The sequence below is a fragment of the Hakea prostrata genome, chromosome 2 (genome assembly GCF_041222555.1).
Source record: "Hakea prostrata isolate BN-2017 chromosome 2, UWA_Hpros_2, whole genome shotgun sequence".
NCBI lineage: Eukaryota > Viridiplantae > Streptophyta > Magnoliopsida > Proteales > Proteaceae > Hakea > Hakea prostrata.
In genome coordinates this window covers 63,319,095-63,343,345 of record NC_142601.1, presented here as the reverse complement: position 1 = coordinate 63,343,345, position 24,251 = coordinate 63,319,095, and the positions used below count along the sequence as shown (strand labels likewise).

At 36.0% G+C, this 24,251-nt stretch overlaps 2 protein-coding genes and 1 non-coding gene across 3 annotated transcripts in view; 1 reads left to right on the top strand and 2 right to left on the bottom strand.

The window, feature by feature from the left end:
* LOC149025613 (actin-interacting protein 1-2-like) overlaps window positions 1-9,628 on the top strand; it is a 45,622-nt gene extending 35,994 nt beyond the window's left edge. Inside the window, exons 3-7 of the mRNA XM_089145811.1 lie at window positions 3,818-4,004; window positions 4,148-4,570; window positions 7,166-7,573; window positions 8,863-9,493; window positions 9,556-9,628. Coding sequence (XP_089001937.1) covers window positions 3,818-4,004; window positions 4,148-4,570; window positions 7,166-7,573; window positions 8,863-9,120 — 1,276 coding nt within the window. The 3' untranslated portion in view covers window positions 9,121-9,493; window positions 9,556-9,628. The remainder of the gene's footprint in view (window positions 1-3,817; window positions 4,005-4,147; window positions 4,571-7,165; window positions 7,574-8,862; window positions 9,494-9,555) is intronic.
* A 258-nt stretch (window positions 9,629-9,886) lies between these two features.
* Window positions 9,887-12,903, bottom strand: LOC149025612 (uncharacterized). Its single transcript, XM_089145812.1, has 3 exons — window positions 12,484-12,903; window positions 12,240-12,315; window positions 9,887-11,746 (listed from the first exon to the last, which is right to left on the bottom strand). Exons 1-3 carry the CDS (start codon window positions 12,520-12,522, stop codon window positions 10,659-10,661), a joined length of 1,203 nt encoding a protein of 400 aa, XP_089001938.1. The 5' UTR covers window positions 12,523-12,903; the 3' UTR covers window positions 9,887-10,658.
* A 10,711-nt stretch (window positions 12,904-23,614) lies between these two features.
* Window positions 23,615-23,688, bottom strand: LOC149025611 (small nucleolar RNA R66). The gene has a single exon (XR_016171940.1). It is a non-coding gene; the product is annotated as a small nucleolar RNA R66 (small nucleolar RNA).
* Window positions 23,689-24,251: the final 563 nt, after the last annotated feature.

The window sequence follows — 24,251 nt, the reverse complement described above, 5'->3', positions numbered from 1 at the left end:
ACTCATCAGAAGGTCTGGGATCCAAAGACAGTGAGCTGCCATTTTGTAGGGTACCCAGAAAGATCAAAAGGTTACATATTCTATTGCCCGGTTCTTGGAAGAAATATTATTAAAACCATCCATGCTGAATTTTTCGAGTCTTGTGGAGATTCTTCTAATCCTCGGAACCTCGTGTTTGATGAGCAAGTCATCGCCCCTGCTTAACCCCAACTGCCTACAGACCACCACCTCTTGAAGACATACCTAGTGAATCCCCTTCTAACATGGAAGATAATCCTCTTGATGCAGAAGTTCTTGCTGAAGAAGTGGAAGCGAATGCAGAAGCTCCTACAACTCAACCAACCACTTCCTGCAACTCAACCACTTAGAAGGTCCTCCAGGACTCGTAAAACTCCATTAAGTTCAGATTATCTGGTCTATTTGAATGAATGCGAATATGACATAGGAGGAGAAGAGGGCCCAATCAATTTTCAACAGGTAATTAATCACTGTAAAGCAGACAAATGGTTGGAAGCAATGAAAAGAGGAATTGAAGTCCATTAGTCATAATGGTGTATGGGATCTTGTAGAACTACCTCAAAATTGTAAAGCTATTGCATGTAAGTGGGTGTTTAAGACCAAGACAGACTCACAGGGCAGGGTGGAGTGTTATAAGGCGAGGTTAGTTGCTAAAGGTTTTACACAGCGAGAAGGAGTTGACTACAATGAAACTTTTTCACCAATCTCTTCAAAAGATTCATTTAGAGTCATTATGGCTATTATCACCCATTACAATTTGGAGTTGCACCAAATGGATGTGAAAATAGCTTTTTTGAATGGTGACCTTACAGAACAAGTTTTTATGAAGCAACCAGTAGGTTTTGAGGAGAAGGGTAAAGAACATCTAGTTTGCAAGTTGAGGAAGTCTCTCTATGGCTTAAAACAAGCTTCTAGACAATGGTATCTGAAGTTTGATCAAGTAATTACATCTTTTGGTTTCATAGAGAACCCCATTGATCAATGTATCTACCTAAAAATCAATAGGGGCAATTTCATTATTTTGGTGCTATATGTGGATGATATCATTTTGGCAAGAAATAACACAAACTTACTTTATGAAACCAAGAAATTTCTCTCCAAGAATTTTGAAATAAAAGACAGGTGAAGCAAAATATGTCCTTGGTATTGAGATCAATAGAGACAGGAGTTGAAGACTTCTTGGATTGTCTCAACGGGCTTATATTGAAAGGGCTTTTAAGAGGTTTAGTATGTCGAAGTGCTCAGGAGGTGATGCACCCATTAGCAAAGGGGACAAACTAAATAAGGATCAATGTCCAAAGAATGACTTGGAACAGACACAAATGAATGATAAACCATATGCTTCTGCTGTAGGGAGCTTGATGTATGCACAAGTATGTACTCGTCCAGATATTGCTTTTGCAGTCAACGTACTTGGAAGGTTTCAGTCGAATGCTGGTGTGACTCACTGGACTGCAACAAAAAAGGTTTTGCGGTATTTGCAGAGAACAAAAGACTTCAAGCTTATTTACAGTGCTAGTGAAAATCTAGAGATAACAGGATTTTCTGACTCAGAATTTTGGTGGTTGCACTGATGATCTAAAGTCCACTTCAAGATATATTTTTATGATGGGAGGTGGAGTTGTTTCATGGAGGAGTGCAAAAAAACTATACTAGCATCTTCCACCATGCAAGCAGAGTTTGTGGCACTTTATTAGGCAACAAAGCAAGCTATGTGGCTCAGAAATTTGATTACTGAACTCAAGGTAGTTGATTCAATTTCAAGGCCTTTAAAAATGTGGTGTGGCAACAATTCTGCTGTGTTCTTCTAAAAGAACAATAAAAGGTCTGAGGAACTCCAAGCACATTGACATTAAATATCTACTTGTGAGAGAAAAAGTCATTGCTGAGGAAATTGATATTCAACATATCACTACTGATAAGATGCTGGCAGATCCACTTACTAAGGCTCTTTTAGTGGGAGTTTTTAAGAATCATGTTTCCAATATGGGTATCTTAGAATCTTTTGATACTTTCATTTAGTGGGAGTTGTTGTTTATTTTTATTCAACATTCTTTGACTTCATTATGAAATTTATTCATTAATAAGATGGTTCTTTCGTTTTCATCTTGTGTTAATGATTAAGGTAAATAATGTAGATTTATATTTGTTACATTTGATGTTTTAATGACAATGGCGGTATTTAGCCAAGGTTTAGATTTATGGCGGTATTTAGCCTAGATCCTGGTTAGCAATTTTGCCATTGGCGGTTTTGCCAAGGCGGTTATGCCAATGGGCGGTTTTTGGCTATAGTCGATATTAATGTTAGATCGATCAATGGCAGTTTGCCAAATTATAATATCTGAGTATTCTACCTATTAGGTAATTCAAGGTAGACTGATCATTGATCAGGAAAGGACCCACAAGAGGGAATGCTTTTGTGATCACATAAGGTTTTGCATTCTTTACCTCTTGTATGCACCCCAAGGATTCATATCAGCAAGTTGTTAATGACTGTAATGGCAAATAGTTGTGTTCCGTACATTGAGGAGCATCTCCTACTGTCGTTCACATTAATTGTTTGTTGGTTGAATCAAGTTTTCTGAGTGATGAAGGTTTATGGACATTATGGCCAAATATTTAGGTAAAGGTACTTGTGTTAGTGTAGCCCAAGTGGGAGATTGTTGGGTTTTGTGGGCTTAACTAACACTAGTCCATTTATCTGGGCCCATATTCATTCAGGGGTATTAATGACCTTTACTATTGTGGGAGTAGTTAAAGGTTAGGGTTTTATATTATAAATAACTTCTTGGGTCCCCGTAGCCGTCACACGATACATTTTAGGTTTGAGGTTGTTTCCGCAAAACACTCAAAAGAAGGATTCCAAAGGGTGAAAGGCTACGGAAGATTCAAGGAGAGCAAAAGGAGGATCTAGATACAAGAACGCACTATAGGTATTTATTTCTACGCTTCCGTGATTATATTCATAACTATGTTTTAATTATTATAGGAACAATATAGATCTTGGTGGATTGAACATGATATGCATATTTTACTTATCTATTTGGCCTGAATCTAGCACATGTTTAAATTTACCGTTGGGCAATTTGAATCTCTCCTGAGATTTGTCACATGATTTAATCTCCTGTTGCCCAACTTCTGTCTTCTGGTCATTTGTACAATAAATATTCTGGCAGAGTTTGATCTATCCTAAACCCCTTAATACATATGTGTCCACATCAGGTGATCTGCCATTGGCTCTTGCTGAAAATTTTGGCATAGATTATACCCTTTAGCAGAAGAAGTCAACCAGGATTCTAATAACCTAATCTGGTTTGTATATTTGATCCTATGTATTTTCTCCTAGTTCTTCAGTTTGTTTACTCTATTCCAAATCTGTGTTGGTACCATTTTAACATCTTAATCAGGATCACATTATTTGAGACTTTTAGTGATATTTAAAACCCATGTGAGAAAAAGAAGTAGAAACTGAAAAGTAATTTTTAGGAAGAACAGAAAGCTTCAATTTAACCATAATAAACTCACATCTATGGCATGCAGCTCAAAACAAGCAAAGTCTCTACCAGGACTATAGTTTGCAATAGTTGCACTGAAGGACTGAGTCCGTATGTATTAGTTGTATTCTGTTGGAAGTAGTTACTTATGGCTGCAAATGACTAGAATTACTGGCATTCTTTACCTTGAAGTGTACCAATAAGTGGAGATACTGCATTCTGACAGTTGCATTAGGAGGAAGAGTGTCGCTACTACGCGAGTGATGGTACACTGCATTCCTGAAAGTTTTCTTCTGGATCTGCAGGGACCATTCAAATTTTGTCAATTGTGTCAGATTTTCTCCTGATGGAAGCAAGTTCATCACTGTAAGCTCAGATAAGAAGGGTATAATATATGATGGCAAGATCGGAGAGAAGGTTGGAGAGCTGTCGTCCGAAGATGACCACAAGGGCAGCATATATGCTGTTAGTTGGAGTCCTGATGGTAAACAGGTAAACTAGCAAAGTTTGTATCTCTTCCTTCATTTACACCCTTTTCCCTCTCAATGCTTGTGCATCTCATCTATTGCATAGTTGTGTACTGAGTCAAAGTAGTAACGATAAATTACCCACTCAAAATATGTTAAATATTTCAGGTGCTGACCGTTTCTGCTGACAGAACTGCAAAAATATGGGAAATCTCCGAGGATGGTAGTGGGAAGGTGAAGAAAACACTGGTATGTCCGGGTTCAGGAGGAGTGGATGATATGCTCGTTGGATGTCTTTGGCAGAATGACCATCTTGTTACTGTTTCCCTTGGTGGTAAAATTAATTTATTTTCAGCAAGTGATCCAGAAAAATCTCCAGTATCATTTTCTGGTCACATGAAGAGTGTCAATTCATTATCTGTACTTCAGAGAAACCCAAAGGTCATCTTGTCTAGCAGCTATGATGGTGTAATAGTCAGGTGGATTCAAGGTATCGGTTACAGTGGTAGAATGGAAAGGAAAGAGAGTACTCAAATTAAATGCTTTATTGCTGTTGAAGAAGAGATTGTTTCATCAGCATTTGATAATAAGGTAAGTGATGAAGATTCATAGACATCAGGTTTGGTTTGTTGATGCTGATATACCAATTTCAGCCCTCGTCAGGTTTGTTTTTGTTCTGGTTCTTATACTTGTTCTATGCCACAATTCTAGAGCTGTGGGTTTTCATTTGAGAAATTTTACATCTGCAATTTTATTATTAGGTGCAAGAAAATCAACGCATTTTGAAGTCTAGCTAAATTTATCTCTTCATGAATGTCTGTCTTGTTTGACCCCGTAAAAGCTAGTAGCATGATGAAGATCCAGCACCCCTAGTTGGCCTATTTTCCTTAAAAATCAACTTTGGTTGACAGATATAGGTGGTAGCCTTTGTTTAGTAGGTTTATGTGCTTATAGGCCTATACTACAGGCCCAAAAGTTTAGTACCTAAACTAAGTAGGAAAATAGTTTAGTTAATTGCTTTAATTGATCTAAATAATATACTTTATAAGGGCAGAATAGTATTTTTTTATGTTTTATTTAAGTTTTAAGAGTCTTGAGTTAATGTTGGCTAGTTAGTTTCTAATTTTGAGTTAGAGTCCAACTTGAAGTCCACATCAAATTAGGACTCTAGCGTATCATGTATAAATTGACCTTGCCACTCGAAGGGAAGAGAGCATATTTGATTGTTGAAGAAAGAATTTTTATTTTTTTATTTTTTTATCTTCGAGTAATTTATCGTGTATTTGTTAGTAAGTGTTGTGAGAGTCGACTATGATAGAATAGCTTGAAAGAATCAATGTGATTCCTAAGCCTTTTATTTATAATGTTATGAAAAATACAATATTACAAAAATGCCCTTACTTGGGAAACAAGTAACAATAATAAACTGAGGAAATAGACCAAACTACCACTACTATAAACGAACCAGTCTACAGTAAGTCCTAGTTCTATCGATTGGGATCTATAGATCCAAGGCTGAGAAAGGTTCTAAGGTGAAAGCAAGCCTTGATACCTACAAGTGGTTGAAGTTTAAAGTTCAGCCTTAATTGTCCATCTCAGTATTCCATCCTTAAGGCTCCATTCAGCTATCACTGGCAGCCTACATCAATCCCCTTTTCCTATCACAATTTTTTTTTTTCTTTTCTATTTTTCTTGAATTTCCTTGAATTTTAGTAGTTCACATGACACCCAAAATTCAAGGTCAAATCAACGCCTATGTAACTGTTAGATTTGTCCCACACCTTAGGTACATCATCCCCCCAGCCCTAGTGACCTTAGATCCCATATTGACTCCATTCGTACCTTCTGATTTCAAGACATAAATATTTTGTTGAATTTTCGTACTCCCTCATACCCCTATAACAAGAACCCTCATGTCTTTTAATTTAACCATCCAAACCCAAGCCAAACTTGGGGGATCATATCCTTGTATCATTACTTACGTCTCCTCCAAGTTTTGCCCTATTCCTATAACTTTTCATCCTATGTCTCCGAAACCTTTCCAATCCCACCAGATACTCCACCTTCTAAATTTCTCCAAAACCAACACCCCATCAGCTTTGATACAACTTCATTTCAATTAACCCAACCAGGAAGTTCAAAGGTCACTAGTTAAATCCAGTTGATATCATCACCAGTCCATGACTGGAATTTCAAGAAACCCTTTCTTGGCCCCATATGAGTTGGTTCTTTTAAAAAAAATTGTATGAAGTGGCCCTCATTAAATTGGGGCTTTGGGACTGCATCATAGCGGGCTTTCTTTTTTGTATGTGCCCCACCACAAGCCTGAATCTAGATTTCTGCATTAATGCCTTGCCTTTTTGAAAGCGTATGGTTTAACTCTAAATCCGCTGGGGGAAAAAAGTCATTGCTTTTTCTTAGAGGAGACATATGGGAAACTTTGTCACGGCTAAAATTTTTCCTTTATTAACTTTCATATTTGTCATGCATTTTAGTAAGGAATTTTAATGTCATCACAATATCTCTCTGAGTGCTCTCTCAGAAGCAATATTGTTTGGTGAGGTGATTTTTGTTGCTAAAGTAATGGAAACCAAACTATGAGGACCACATATATCATGGGCATCTATTTGTAACTTCAAGTCCCAAACATATGGAATTGCAACTTCCTAGATAAACCATCTCAAACCCTAATATTTTCTTTACTTTTGTGAAAATATGTATTACCTCAAGAAGGTTCAAATTTATCTGATTACACATAGTTGACTTACCATATTTCTGCTTTAGAAGGAAACTGGTATTTTGATGTTACTAGTATGATTGAATCCTTTCATACAACCCCTACTGGATGATGGAAGTGTTGCTAGTTTGCCCTTATCATATGGATTTGAAACCCTTTTATAAAGCAAAATATGGTATTTCCTGTTCTTCCAACTTTTTCAGTGATATCCGCATCTATAAGATAGGATCATATATTAAGCATGGCTTCACAAAATGCAAATGCATGTCATTACAAGCTTTCTACTATTTGGAAGCAAATCTCTCTGCATTCATATATAATATTTCATCTTATTCTTTTTCTTTCTTTTTTTTTCTATTGAAGTCATCATCATAGTCTGTACCACAAGCTTCATTGTTAATACTTCTATTTCCATGACTTCATTATTTTCCTTTCCCTGCAAAAATAAGGTAATGAGGATTCCTTTGCTTGGGGATCAATGTGGAGAGGCATCATCCATTGATGTTGGCAGTCAGCCCAAGGACCTGAACCTTGCGTTTAAGTGTCCTGAACTTGCTTTGATTTCAACTGATTCAGGAGTTGTTCTACTTCGTGGATCAGAAGTAGTTTCAAAAGTCAACCTTGGGTTTTCTGTAACTGCAGCATCAATTTCACCGGATGGGAGTGAAGCTGTTGTGGGTGGACAGGATGGTAAACTGCATGTGTATTCTATCAAAGGTGATACACTTACTGAAGAAACTGTTCTTGAGAAGCACCGGGGTGCCATAAGTGTCATACATTACTCCCCTGATGCTTCTATGTTTGCTTCGGGGGATCTTAATCGAGAAGCTGTTGTTTGGGACTCTGTGTCTCGAGAGGTAACGAAAAACCACCAATTTAGTTTCATCTTTGTATTGCTCTCGTTCTTTGACAATAAGCTCTGAATGGTATATCTACAGCATCATATTTTCTTTATTTGAGCTTTCTCCAATGGAAGAAACTCTGATTCTAATCTTGAATTAGATAAATATAGATGCCGTAAGTGCTCATTGAAAGTGTTGGTGGTGCTATAATTGCTTTATGAGGTTGATCACAGTATCATTAGTTGTTGCAGAATGCTTGTGATCTTTCAAAATGATCATGACTATGATTTCAAGGATTCTGAGCCAATCAAGATTATTGACTGGATCAAAGCTGACATCCATGCAAATTGGCTGAAGATCAGGGTTGTTCGACTTGATCAGCAGCCACTAATCTGGTGTACAATACCGGTCTTTGAATCCTGAAGTATTAGTCCACTAGAAGTAACTAGGGGAAATATATTTTTAGATGGAAAACCTGAGAGAAAAATTATTCTTCAACTTAGTGAGAAGTCAAAAGCCATCATATACTGAAAATTTTGTTAGGGAATATGCTGGGGATGGAATTGTGATTGATGGTCTAAGAGTACTACAACTAGTGGAAGGAGAAGAACTTCCAAATCTCAAACTTTTAGTGAGCAAATCTGGTAATCACAGATAGGAGCCTGGTAAGAGGTGGTATCTTTATGTTGTTGATATTCTTATTTTATTTGTGTCCTCATTTACCCATTCTCATTGGGATGGTGTATGGGTTCTTTGCAGCTCTCTAATCTTGTTTCTACATCATGTGCCAACAGATCTTATTTTATCTTCTCCCTCCTTCAAATGGTTTGTTATTTGTGAAGTCATCAATAACATATGATCTTGAAAATGATTTGGGAGAATAAAAGGGGGATGCTGCTCATCTGATCTTGAAGCTTGTTGGCTGCATTTTATTGTCTTTTGTGTTCTGTGTTTTCTGTTGCTGCATTTCCTTGCTGTAGATTGTTTTCCCTTTTTCATTCTCTCTCTTTAAACTTTTTTTGGGTTAAGTTGGGGTGGGATTATGATAATCCGTTGCATTCCTGTTTATGTTCTTCTATTTCCTTGGTTACCTGGGTCGTTTCCATTCCTCCTTTTGTCCTCTAATTAATCCTTTTTTCATTGCCAAGGACGAAAAGATTTGCAACCCTCAATTCAAGAAGAGAAGAAATATTAGAGAAGTCACATTGGCACATGACATATTGATCATACTTTTAGATGTGAATTATCTGGTTCCTTGAAACAGAGACATTGTATTCTTATTTATGACAACTGATCTTTTTCAGGTGAAGCTTAAAAACATGCTGTTCCATACTGCCCGTATAAATTGTCTGGCTTGGTCCCCGGATAACACTAGAGTTGCAACTGGATCGCTTGACACATGCGTTATCATGTACGAAATTGATAAGCCTGCTTCAAGTCGAGTAACCATTAAAGGTGCTCACTTGGGTGGTGTTAACGGAGTGGCCTTCACAGATGAGTCCAGTCTGGTGAGTGCAGGAGAAGATGCATGTGTGCGAGTATGGAGGTTGATTCCACAGTAGAGTGTGGCAACAGATCAGGCGAAACTCTGGAGTTGGGCAATAATAGCATTGGTTTTATTTGTTGAGAGTTTATCCCATGCATGGGGGAGGGGGCTGGGGGAGGAGATAGGCTTTAATCGAACATTGAATTGCCCCTCTTCAATGTGTTTATGTATCTTGATCCACTCAGTGCTTGCTTCTGGAAAGAAATGGATTTCATATTGTAGAAAAACAGTAACGTTGATGATCACATTTGTTCCCTATTAAATGAATCAACCAGTTTTTGTATTGAATCTTGAATATTGCGAGGCATTTCCTTCAAATTTGTTGGCAAAAACAATACATTTCCTTTTTCACTCGCCCTGTTTCTCATTTATCTTCAAAATGGCTACAGGTATTTACCCCAGAGAAGAGAGAACACAAGCTACAAGTACTCATATAAACTCACGCTGACAGGGCATATGAAGGTGAAGAGAATTGTTTACACCCACTGCCTCGTTTGATGGTGAGATGAGTCTCTTGTTGGCTGACAGCATTTCAGTACTTTTATTACAAATGAGTAGGTAATCATGACAATTGATTCTTGAAGTGGTCAATATGAAAGAAAGAAGGGCAGGGAGAAAAGCCTCAGGGTAGATATGGGCTGGGATGTCAGTCAATTTTGTACTAGAAACGATACTGGGAAAGGAGCTGTCTCACCAACAATCAAAACCAGCTCCCCTAACAGCTTATTGGTATGGAACTGGTCCAATCGGACACATCACTTGTGCTAGTGATCAGATCCAGCAGAACTGGAAGAGTTACCTGAAATTTTTTGAAAAGCATATATATATATATATTCTCAGATAAGTTAAGAGGAATCTTAGATTTGAAATCAACAAGTTTATTGGATTGGTCCAATCCTGGTCTTAATTCATGAAATTAGAACCCCATTGAAACCCCTATAGATGGGGGAGACGGAAGATATCCGACAACAGAGCTAGAAGGAAAGATGGGCAGAATCAGAACACCTGTAGATTTTAACGATGACCAGGAAAACAGATTTAGAGAGTGCAGTTACACAAGTATGGAATTGAAAGACACAGATGCAAAGCAGAAGCAGATGCGCGCGTTCTGGGCTGGGGACTCTTTCCTCTTATCACTTGGAATCCCCCCTTTTGGTTTTGGGCTTTCCTAAAACTATCAACCAGACAAGAGTCAAAGAAGTGCAACTTCCAGTCCACACAATTCCCTAATCTCCCACCGAATCAAAGACAATAATTCAAACAGCGCACGTGAAGAAAACCTGCCCCCTTCACCAAACTTACAAACCCATTCAATCAATAAGTTGACTCAGACCTTTTGATCAACAAAAACCATGAACAAAGAGCACAGAAACATTGGGAATGAGAAACAAACAAGGATTAAAGACAAACAAGCCAAACATTTGCAAAAGCGGATCAAAACATTCTTTTAAGACAGCTAAAACCCATTAAGGAAAAGGTAACAAGAAAGAAGATACCTAACTAGAGAGTAGAGACAACCCGCATGCTACCTCTCTCAAATGGACCACATTTGCCTTACATAACAACACAGCTGTTTGAGTTTTCATCATCATTAAACATATGAGTTTCAGAGTTAGAAGAAACACTGTTGTCTGGCTGCGGTGTGGGGCAAGTGTAAGGAGGATATGGGTAAGTGTTAGGGTAAGAATATGGGCTGTTGTAGTCATAGTAATAGCCAGTGCTAGGAGTAATGGTAGGAGCCCTGTTGTACATCATTTGGGGCTGCATTTTCCTTGCCTCATTCATCATCAGATTGATGTTATTCCTGTTCTGCATGTTCATAGCTGATGATGATGGATGATTAAACTGGTAACCCTGCAAGTTGTTCGTCATGGCTGATGGATGGTGTCCACCTGCCGCAAACCCACCAGCTGGGAATCCAGCAGATGATCCTTGGAAGTTATTGTTCATCTGGGTTTGAAAACCTAATCCATTACCTCCAAAGCCAACACCAGAACCTTGGCCATGAGCATTAAGCCCCGCTAACAAAGCATTGATGTCATTACCCTTTTTAAAGTCACCGGCATTTCCATGCCCACCACCCAAATGGGCGGCGGCATTCATCTTCGCAGCTGCCATGTTCTTCTGATCCATTCCACCCTTCCCAACCATATTCTGATTAGGGATTCCTCCACCGTTGCCACCACCACCACCATCTTTCTTTCCAGCTTGTCCATTTGCTCCATTGTTCATTTTGCCATTGTTGGGGGGCCCTGCACCATTTTTCTTAGCATTAGCCAACATATTGCCTTGCTGTCCGAGCAAACCCAAATGAGCTTTCTCTTGGAGCAAACGTAACCCTTCTTCAAAATCATCATCATCATCATAATCAATTTCATCCTCTTCTAAATTAAATGCTGGGAACTTATGCTGATTACCGAAGGCCTTGAGACCGTTCATCATACCCTGCTTCTGATCTTTGCCATTCTTATCATCTTTGATGCAATTTGTTTGCTGTTGTTTCTGGTTATTGTTGGATTTCGCAGACCAAATCTCTGCATGCTTACCAGCTCTGACCAGCTTCTTAATCAAAGTTGCAGGATCTACAATTCCTGAGACTGTGACCTTCTGTTGCTCTGCATCAATGTTTACTGTAAAAACACCTGAAACAGAGCAAAAGAAATAAGCAGGACTGATACAAACTAAAACACAAGATGAATAGTAGTACAGTGATTAGAAGAAGAAACAGCATTTTGATGTTGTAACTTACTCCCCCAAAAAAGGACGTTATTGTAACGTTACACTGTTCTCTACCTCTCAGCTTTTAAAGCAACTGCAGATTTTTCAGTTCCACAGCTCAAGACAGAGCAATCAACTCATATGTTACAGAAGTACAGGTGAGACTATTTAACATACAGCATCAGTCAACAAATCCTCTTCTTTTTCACTTTCCATGTCAAACAAAATTCAAGCAAGGTCTACACCAGAGGAAGAGTCCTCTCTCCTATATTTTACAACTGCAAACTAACAAATCACAAGCTCCTCGAAAAGAAAAATGAAAATGATAGTGGTTTTCAAAGTTTAGAGCCAAAATGCAGGAAAATAGGAACAGGAAACGGAGGTTAGAAGCCATTTAAAGTGTGAAAGTATTTTTACCTTCGATTCTCTGGAGGAGTTTCTTCACTTTTTGCCTACATCCGTCACAATGTAGGTTCACTCTGAGAACACAAGTCTGTCAAAAGGAAACAAAGAGAAAACCCAAATCCAAAAACAAACAAGAAGCAAAATTTCAGTAAGGAAAAGACCATGCCCAACTTTGTCATCTTAAAAAACAAAGAGCCTCAAAAGACAGGCAGAGAGAGAGAGAGAGAGAGAGAGAGAGAGAGAGAGAGAGAGAGACCTGTATCTTGAGGAGCTTAAAGTCTTCATCTTTAGTCATTTCTTCTGTAGTCTACTCAGGATTGAACTATCACTCTGCACCAAAACAAGGAAGAAGGGAAAACTACGGTGGCGCTATTGGTGAAATGGTTGCATTGGAGGTTCTTCAACAGATTCTTCCTCAGTTGTTCTTATCAGCAACAGCCCAATCAAACCCACATGGGGTCCAATGCCTAAACAATTAAAAACTGTAAAAATGGGTGAAAAAAATACAGTTTTACAGTGTAAGAGTAGACAGCACCAAGTGATGAGAAAACAAAAATCTAAAGAAAATCTCAAAATAATACTCTGAGGAGAGAGACAGAAGCACTCAAAGTCAGATGAAGGAGAAAACAGTTGGATTCAGACTGGGGTACTTGAAGTCTGGAATTTGGAGAAAGGGCGAACTTTTCAAGCTGGAAATAAAAAGAAATAGCGAAGCGACTCAGGTGTGATGTGATATGACAATATGAAATAGTGAAGACTACAATAAAAAGGAACCGTGACTTGACAGGTCTACTTTTATGCTACTTTCTTCTTTGTCTGTTTGTCACTCGTTTACTCTGTTTCTTGTGGGAATTTGAGAACCATTTGTTTCTTTTACAATTCAGAACTTACTGCTACAGTGCTACTGACCTCTGTACATGTGATTAATTTATAAATTTTCCTTTCTCATCTAAAGAAAATTCATAACTTACTGCACTTTCAAAGAGTGTAGCTACCTACCCACTTCATGGTGCTCACTCCCCACCTCATTATTCTCCCAACTCCATTATAAATTGTACCCTTTTATTAGTCTTAAAGATAAATAAATGAATCCGGATGTTTCCAACAAGAATTTGATATTTGGTTAATTTTAAGATTTCCAGAAAAGGTTAGAAATTAGGTTTTGCACTCGGTATACTTTTTTACTTCCATTTTTTATTTATGATAAAGATAAAAATATATAGATATTAAACACAATGGTTACACTAGAGTGACACATAGTTTCATTTCATAATAGTCCTGTATGTTCATGTGATAGTCTGAAGAATCAATTTTTAGGTACATCTAGGGGTGTAAACAGATCGGATTCAGATCGGGTAATAGTATATCCATATCTGTATCCTATTATATTCAGACGAATTCGGATAATATCCTATCGGTTTTCGGATGGATTCTGTTGGATTCGGATGATAATCGGATAGTTATTTTCTTAACTAGATTATTCTAAATGGACATAAATATAGATTGAATACAAGTTTTTAACTACTTGTTTTTTTTTTTTGGTATAAAGATAGATTAAGTAAAGGGAGACAGAGGAACTGAGTGAGGAACATGCTCCTTCAACCAGTTAGTGGATAGTGGCCAGGCTAACGCCGTCTCAAGCGTCTGGGCCTCCTTGGCCAAGGTATGAGCCACAGTGTTGGCCACCCTTTGAATAAAAGAGAAGATACAAGAAATGGGTGCAAGTGCTAAATGACGTATATCAGCGATGATGTTCAGCAAGTTGGTTGGCACAGGGAGTGATGGGCGATGAAGTAACTGCACCACCGAGTCACAATCTGTTTCAATTATGATCTGCAGCCATCCTTCTTCAATTGCTGTCCATAAACTGTGCCTGATTCCCAAAGCCTCACCGACAACAGCGTCACCAAATACTAATGGAATTGATTTAGCTTCATACCCCTGTGTATACAACAGTCTCCAGTCGCCAAAGCCTGATTTCCTCTTTTTGTGCCATTTGTATCACCTCCCAAGTGGCTTCTAGTAGATACTTCATTAGTTGTCTTGATGCCGCGTCTCATTTTTGTATGTCTTTGACTTGACCATCCCATAGTAAACCTACGCTCTATGTACCTCCATGTACCTCCATTTAGTTTATTAAATGACCCGGTACACATTAGCGTAGGTGAGTTCTCAAATATAGTGATAATATTTGAAATGACCTTTTTGTGCTCCTTTATCCATTATGTGGTTACGTGGCAAATTGCTTTATCTCTCCTTCTTTCATAAAATATAGAAACAAGACCGAGAAATTATGTAATGTGAGGAAAAAAATCATCCAGAGACACTTCTCATGTGACAATCTTATGATTATTTGAGCTGCCTATTGGATGAATTCATGGATTACAAGAAATTATTTTCTTCTCAAGACTCACCAACTAATTCAAATCAGTCTCAAAACCCAGAACCTGAACTTTATACTTCTGGTTGAAGAAATTACATAGAATAGTTACAACTTTCTTCCAGTTGGGGTTTGAAACATAAAGATTACTTGCTTTATTATGATTCTTTTACTCATGCTTATAATAAAAACTCTACTTCTAGTATTAGAAATCATGTCTTCAGATGTAAGATGGGTGGGACATGAGAGTTAAGGAAAGAAAGGTAAGAATAAATTACAAAGACAAAGTGAAGAAAGAGAGAAAGCCTAGCCAGTGAGCCTGGGCCATCATTGTTGCGTTTCTATTTCACCTAACAGTCAATCTGGTATTAGTATTTAAAATTTTCAAAAAAAAAAAAAAAAAAGTGCTAACATAAAATTTCCGCACATCCTACTAGTGTCTCCTTAGTTCTTTTCTTTCTTTCTTCTTTTCTTTTCTTTTCTTTTTCTCTTTCGTTTTTTTTCTTCAGATAATTCATACACTTCCATCATTGAAGAGCGCTCATGCCTATCGAGAGAAGTTATACCATTTCATGTCTTTATTCTTTACTTATTATCTTGTGATATTGTTTAGAACAAGTTACATGATGTCTGTTGGGTTTGAATGTCTTGTATTCTGTGGGTTCATATAATTATGATTTTTGTTGTATTTGTAATTGAAACAAGATTTGGGTCAATTACTAGTATTAGGATAAAATTGTAATTACATTGGGATTATGGTTTTAGGTTTTCCTATAAATAGTCTCAGTGTGATAACTTATTGGCATCAATCTCTGGTAGGGATCGGGGAATCAATCCCTGTAGGGGATTAAGGAATCAATTTTTGTAAGGGATTGGGGAACCCATCCTGAGGATAAGGATTGGAGACAAGCAAAGGGTAACACTTTGTAGGTGTGAGAGTGGTGTGATGTTTCCTAAAAATAGTGAAATTCTTTTTCTCTCTTGTGGGCTTTGCTTGGATTTATGGTTGTACATCCATTATCCCTAACAACGTCCACTATATTTAATCCTATATTTGGGATAAAACTAGTGATTACTCACTACAAAAAATTTTGAGTCATGTGCATGAAGGCCAAGCAAGATTTTGTTCCACTGAATAGAAATCTCGATCTAACAGACCCAAATGATTCGTTTGACAGTCTTAAACATTAAATACACAGGACTGAAGCAAAGTCCTTACTCACTATTGTTTCAATAAATTACATGGCACCCACATACATAATTACAAATTACTCATAATTAAATGTGTTGTTAAAATGAGTTGTGAAATTACTCAAATACCCTTACCCTGCTTCATTCATTTAAGATAATCCAACCCAACCCTTAGGAGGGTCACCCATCTTCTACCTCTTTTCGATGAGGGCTTTAATGAAGATCTGCATCCTTTCCCTCAATTTAAGGACGAGGTGAAGCGTGTACTCCTTCTGAATGAACAAACTTAAACTACATAATTTAAAGCAAGCTAATAAAAAAAATCGTGGAAAACAATTTAGAACAAAAGATCCTTTAGAAATCGCCCAATTGCCCAGTTTTTCCCTTATCGGAGTTTAAATATTTCAAGAGTTTCACCTCCAATTTATGCTAGGATAAGAATCATCGAAGTTGTTTTCGATCCATTTTCTCGAAACCGAAGGCTCTGGTGAAGAAGCCTAAAGTTTTCTAGATTTAAACTTTGAAGCAGATTTCCAGCCAGGGCTTGGAATTGTCACCAACGTAAGACTTTCGATGAGAAAAATCCATCGGACATACTCTCAATTGTTTCTTGGAAGCAGATTGCCCTTTTTCTTCTCAGTTCTTTGATCAATTTTAACTTTGATTTTCTTATCGTTTCTCTAATTTTTTTTTAATTCGAGAGTAATTTTGTATTTTCCTCTAAATCAAGTTGACATTTATAGAGCAACAGAATCCCATTGATCCCTGGCATTAACGTTTACCCCTGATTCAAGTAGGTATCAAAGTCTCTCCACATCTCCAGTCCTTAAAGCTTCAAATACATCGCTGGTCAGAATCTTTTTGAGAGGAACTGAGCTTTTGAAGTCTTTAGGATCAAGATCTACTCCTTCCAGATCATAATCAATCATCCATGATTATCTCTCCGACATCTTTGGGAAACTATTTGTTTGTTTTCTAGGGTTTCGATATCCTTCGTAGCCGCCGCCATGGTGCTGTTGAAGATGATTGAAAAGATAATATCAAGAGTGATTCCAAGGTGTGGAAGACATTCAATGAGAGTTTCAGTGAAATCCAGTCGGTGTTAGATTAAAATCATGTTTTGATTCAACATATTTTTTAGAATCACTAGTCCAAGACCCAGATAAACTTGCCAAGAGCTACCAATCTCTAGAACCGAATTAACTGAGAAGGTGAAGTGAGATCTTGAAGTGAGCTTGTTGGGGTTACTAACACCATTGCCACTCAACACTGGAGTTGCTGGAGTAACACTATAATTTCAAATCGTTGTAGAGAGAGGTCGGCGAAGATATGAGAGAGAGAGAAATGTCAATGTTTGAAAAAACTTAACATACTAGAGGTTTTTATGTAATTTTATCTGACATCTAAAACAAATTAATTGTGTATAATTTGTAAGTATGCATGTGAGTGTCATTTAATTTATTTTTAAACTAATAGTTTCTAATCATTAGTTTTACCTCAAATATAATGGGTGCCATGTAATTTGCTCTATTTTCAAAGTCAACAAAATTGGTATTAAACCAAAGAAATCTACCACCTTGGGCAATATTTATAGCTATAAAATCAAAATCTCCAAAATTGTTAGTGATTATTGGGACCAAAACTTTGTCCAGTTCTACAACAATTACAAAGTCTTATTATGATGTCAATTCAAGGTTGATAGAGTGGTACGATCTATATTTCTCAATGGAAATGTTATAACTTTGAATTTAGTAGATAACAAAATTTCTTTGAGAATGTAATCGAAGTGTGTGCAAACTGGCCTGGATAAATCTCCGAGACTTAGACACAAAAAAGAAAAGAAAAGAAGATAAAAAAAAATAAATAAATAAATAAAAAAAAATTCTTATTAGGGTCAATGAAGGGACCTTGAACCTAAACCCTTTCTAACCAAGGCAGCAATGATAACAGAGAAGGGTGTCTTTTTGTTTTCTTTTGAAAATAGCTTTGAACTTAAGTTAATATGGTGATTTTGTTATCATAAAAAAGCCAGCCTTTTATTTCTTGTTTGTTTTCCAAGTATCACAATTCCCAAATCACTCACTGCCTCTGTTTCCTCACCCACTTGAGTGAAAGAAAGAAAGAAAGGCCTACCTCATCTACACATGGAATGGGTGTAGAGGTGTGTGATTATTTCAAACTCTGTTTTCTTGGTTTCCAGTTTTGTGCTTTTGGCAGTTTTGGGTTCTGGGTGAAAGCAAAACTTTGGGTTCTTAGTTATTTAATATTTTGGGCAGAGAGCATGAGCAGCGCACAAGGATTGAAGGAAACGTAAACCAGTACTGTCTCCCACTTCCTGCATATTTCTCTGTAACTTGTCGGCTACATGTCATCTTCTTCTTTCACCCATTTCCATATCTCTCTCTTTCTCTGTCTCTATCTATCTCTGATTCTCTATCTCTCTCTGTTTTTGTTGGCTTGCAGTTGCATTGCAAGTCTGGGCTCATCTGGAACTGAAATCATTTTTTATTGAAAACCCAGAAATAGGAAACTGAAATCATTTTTTTATTGAAAACCCAGAAATAGGAAAACCAGAGAGTGGTCAGCTTAGAAAACCTACAAGGCTGCAACGTGTTTGGCGTCACTAGCTTCATTACAGACGACGTCATACTCTGTTCTTAGTTTTTTACCAACTTCTTGTGACATTATCTGGTTCAGAAAATTTCCTTCACCTGCTTGGGTTTTTCCGTTGATCAGTTGGGTCAGAACGGCCGGATAAATTCAAAACCAATCGAGATAATAAGACCCAGATGATTTTGTATGGGAATTGAGATTCAAAATGTAATCGAGTTGAGTAACGGAATCGAGAAAAAAATATTGGATAGACTTAGGGGTGTCAATTCTCAACCCAAACCGTTAAAACCGGACCGAACCGACCTGTTATAACCCGAACCGGCCCGAACCGATCCTTAATGGGCCGTAATTGGGCTGAGGGTCCCCAGCCCGAACGGTTTCGGGCTGGCCCGGCCCAGACCGTGTGCGGCCCGTCAGCCCGTTGGTCGTTTACATAAATAAAATTAAAATATTAAATGTAATTAAAATTTTTTTTGTATTGTTTAAATGTAATTAATGATCCATGAATTTCGGTGTTTGAGACTCGAGTTTGAGTAGTTGAGACTTGAGAGTTGAGTGTTTAACTGTCTAAGTTTTAAGTTTTAACTTTTTTATTTTCAAATTTCATTTAGTTTTATTATTTTAAAATTTAAAAGTCTTAATTGATAACTCTTAAGTTTTTAATTTTCAAATTTCATTTAGTTTTATTATTTTAAAATTTAAAAGTCTTAATTGATAACTCTTAACTCTTAAATCTTAATCGTTAACGCTGTTTCACTGTCAACAAATGATATAAAAATTTAAATTCTTTATTTTTTGAGGGTGGAGGGTGGTTTGGATCAAGTTAATGCCATCACTTATTGTTGGATCTTCTTGGAGTCTTCATCCTCTATCTTTTGTAGTTTTGTGTGTGAGAAATTAGGATTTGGAGTTGAGGAAAAAATAAAAATAAATTTCAATATTGATTTTTAATTTAATCCAAACAGTTAGCCTAACCGAATCCAATCCATTAGGCCAAACCGTTAGTCAACCCGAACCCAAACCGCACCAAACCGAAACCGCACCGAAACTGTTATCTTTTAAATGGGCTGGTTTGGGCTGGGGATTTTTCAGCCCGAAACCGCTCCAAACCGCACCGTTGACACCCCTAGATAGACTGAAAACAGAAGGCAAAAGCTGAAAAGTAAACGAAAAAGCGACGAATTTATTGATAAAAGTGGGTCAATACACTGAAATTCTGGAAACCCTTATACGACACAATTCTTATAACACTGTCTTCCATGCCTATTTCACCTCAGAGCCAGATTCTAATGAGTTTCAAGATCGTGTTCTCGAAAGGGTTCGTACATGTGATCCGATTAACCCTTCAGACCTTCCCAATTCCCAATTTGATTTCGGACTGGCGGTTGGTGTTGGAGGGGAGATCCTACCTGAAACCCTTGAGCTTATGCTTGATATCTGTCATGTAGTTTTTGTTAACATTCAAGCGGTAATTCGTGAATTTGATCTTGTGGATGGGACTGTGAAGTTTGTTTCCCTTAGTGAGAGTGGTTTCTTTCATCTCATACCTCGGATTGGCTTTCTTAAGGCTTTGTAGAGGAAGTTACTGGGGTATAATAAATATGGGGTATTTTGGTCATAAAAATTACAATTTGTCCTTAATTGATTTTATTGGATACCTCAAGGGTGGCAGATGCAAAGTGTCTATTTATTTAGACTAAAAATGACATACATCAAACCTCAGGGGACTAAAAATGACATAACATCATTCTTTCCATATCAGCCATACTTGTAAAAAATGCATGGGGTAGTGGTTGGGATAAATGTTAATTGATTTGCTTCTGGATGTATGAGTTTTTGACTAGTATGTGTTTTCAATTTTTTTTAAGAAATAGATTATGCATGATTGAGGATAATAAATAATCATACAAAAATCACATTAATAATAAAAATGATTGTGGCTTTTGTATCTAGTTATTCTATGTATTTAGTTATAATCCAACACAATGATTTTCAATTTATCTTTTTTGAAGAATATGATTGACAAACTGAAGGAAACTGAAATACTAGAAAACCTTATACAAAGAAAATCTTAGGTAAATTTTTATTTCTATTATCATAACAATATGATTATATTATTTATTTTTAATTAATTGAATGACTTTTTAAATTCTTCAATTAAAAAATGTAATGTATTTATAATATATATATATTAGGTGCTTCTAGACTATTCTTTTTATTATGAATTATAACTTTGAAGTTTAACTAAATTTGTAATTGTGGAGTAAAGTTATATTGAAATTATCGTGGGATAAAGTTAATTTGATAAGAGGACTTTATATATATATATATAAAATAAAAATTTATGCGTGCAACTATATATGAGAAAAAAATGAAAGAAAAATATTGAAGTATAAATTTGAAAAAAAATAGATAAGAACACCCTCATACTAAACATAATTAATCTATGAATTTCAAAATAATTAATTAATGTCTTTACGACATTTCATTATTTTATTAAGAAAAATATATATCTTACAAAATATGAAGATTCGTACCTTAACTCATATTCTATTATTATTTAAAAAATATATAGAATAAATAAAATTAAATTAAATTGTTTGGTCAACAATAAGAAAGTTTTAGAATGATGAATAGATTCTGATAGAAAAAATTGATATAGAAATGGAGAGATTCAAATTTAAGAAAAGATTTTAAATTATCATTATTATTATTTATTTATTTTTGAGATATAAAGAATTTAATAAAAATAGGATAATTTTTTTTGAGGCAACTAATCTGTCAAGAATATTTTGATAATTTCTAATAAAAAAAAAAAAAAAGCTAAACTCAAATTGGGGAATGAGATAAATCCATAAGACCTTATTTCTTAAAAATAAAAAATACCAAATTTCATTATTTATTAAGAAAAGACATATCTTAAAGAATTCCAAGATTCCTATCTCAAACTATATTCGAATTTGACCAAAATATATATCTATATATATGAATAGTATGATATGATACGATAGAATTTGATTTTTTTGATAGAATATTAGAGATTGGATGGATTGATAAAAAATGATGATGAAATTTAATCAAAAAGTTTTTCTATTAGGGATTAAATCGCTGGATTTAAAATAACAATATTTATGAGTTATTTTGAATAATATCTAATTTGAATAAAAAATTCTTTATTAAAGATTGATATAAGAGAACGAAATCAGTGGGAGGAAATTCTCTTTCAAAATTTTAATTTAATTTAATTTATAAATTAAAATAAATAAAAAATCACAAAGTATTACCAACAATTTGTAAGGAAAAATAAAAAAATATATAAAAAAATTAATGGACAAAATATGACATTTGAATAAAAATGAAGTTACTATAATCAAAGAAAAGATTTGCGGCTAAAGAAGAGTACATGCTTTTATATAATAGTGTGATTTAATAGTATGATATATATATATATATATATATTCTACCTTATAACTTAAGTTGGGCCATAATTTACATAATTAGATCAACTAAACTAAAATAAAAACCTATTCTCGTGCTTGAATTAAACACTAAATGTGTCGCCTAGAGAATAGGCCCATGCCTACAAAAACAAGTTAAACAAAGGTCCAACACTCATATCTATCAAACCTAGGTTGATGTCAAAGGAAAATAGATCAATTCGGTGTTTGACCTGTACCACAATCGAGGGAAAATTCAGGCCCATATTTAGAGAAATTTATAACGTTGAAATGGAACGTTTACTATAACAAAAAAAAAATACAAGACATGGAGCTTCATTAATCTTCCTCAAGATAAGGAGATAATATAGATACCTGGACATATTTACTATTCAAGACCATAATAATAGCATAATTATCAAGACACCACTTATAACACTGTTTTGGCGTCCAAGCTAGAAACATAAACTATTGACGCTAATACGAGTTTACACTAATTAATGTTTATTGCTGCATTTTCTTATGAATATGCCCATATTATATCCTACAATTCAGTTATTATATGTTGGTTTTCTCATATTAGGTCATTACTAGTATTATATAACATATTATACTGATATGGCTTCTATAATGCATTTCAGCAAAATTACAAAACTATCATTGCTATATTATGTATGGTCATATATTGCACATCTGCCTAGACAACTCACTTACACAACCTCGTCAAGAACACATGAGGGGGGAAAGATTGAATAGAATCAAATGATGAAGTCCATCTACTACAAAAACAGCAAAAGCCGAAAGGCTTTGATTGCCCAGAAAATTTTAATTTGATATTTTCTTTTGTACATTGCAGACAAATGCCGATTTTGTCATTAAAAAAAATTATATGGTTAGGAAGTGCACTGTCAATGAAAACCACGTTGTTGACGGAGAGGAAGGGCGGAGAGATCCACTGTTGCACCACTACCGACCGTTCCCCTGCCTCCAATACACAAGGAGAGATGGTTGCCCATTTGGAAGCAAATGCAAACTCTAGCATGGGAGGCTAGAGTTGGGTTTATTTAGAACGGAACTATGCACTTATGATAATAGATGTAGCAGGAGTAAGTGTTTCTTTGCACATAGTCCTGAAGAGATGCGACAACAAGTTGCTCGGCCATCTGTAAATTTAACTCCTCTCTTTTCTGGTTCATGTTTTTTGAAATTTTGGTTGGATATATTCATAGCCGTGATTGGGAACTGTCACATGACATTCCAACTTTCAACTCTCACAGAAAACTCTCTCAACCCTCTTAAACACCAGTTGCAGCACTTTTCTGCAACATCTAAGACAAACCCACGCCCAGATAATTACATGTTCAAAATTTGTTCCAAATTTCACCAACCAATCTCTATTTTAGAATCACAGAATTAGCCTCAAAACTAAGTGTCAGGGAAGTCGAGCAATGAGGAGGTTTTTCCACTTGCAGTTGCAGAGATATTATTGCTGTTCTTGCTGTTCAAATAGTGAAATACATTCGGTAAAGAAGAACCAGGAGAGTTTTGAAAGGGAATATTTTGAGTTGAAAGCCAATGCTATACTTGAAATAATAGGGGAAAAACCAAGGAAGGAAAAAAGAATAGATGGTCTCGAAGGATGTCAGGGATAGCTTTCTAGGCTGCATTTCCATCAATTAACGCAGATTTAATACTTCATCTTTCTACATGAACCGATCAAAAAATATTTTTTTTTGAAAAAAGAAGAAGATAGAATTACATCCGGAGTCCTCAGATGAAAATGTTTGTATTTGACATCAAATTATTTATCAGGTCTCAAAGATTCAATACCATCATAGGACCCCTAGATCATACCTTTAAAATGCAGAGAGAAAAAAGAGAAGATCTCTGCAATGGGATTTAAATTATACAAGAAATATTAAGAAAGACTTACTGTAGGATATCAATCGCTGCAAGCAGTTCGAATGTGATTCCGCAGCATTAAATCTAAGATTAACAGGAAAAAAGAAAAAAAGAAAAAAAGAGAGAGCAAACAAGAAAAGTCAATCCGTGGATTTTGGAGATCCTTTAAATTCCTGAGAAATAGGGTTCTGTATCAAGCATTTGAGAACAGCAATGCTTGATAGTACAGAAATCTTACGAATATGAACGAAGAAGTGAAACACAGAAACTATCCGAAAAAACAATCCAGGCTTGTCGTCTTGCTGTGAATTATGGATCATTCATGTTTGTGGCATGTAGTTTATCGCTGGGAAACTGAATAACTAGATTTCAATTCTTGAATTATTGTTCTTTGTTCTTTTACCCAACTTGAATTAATGTTCTTGGAGACGGGTGTTACTCTTTCCATCGTCAGATCTCCCTCAACTACATAGCAGTTTCCAGAACAACTTAACATATCCA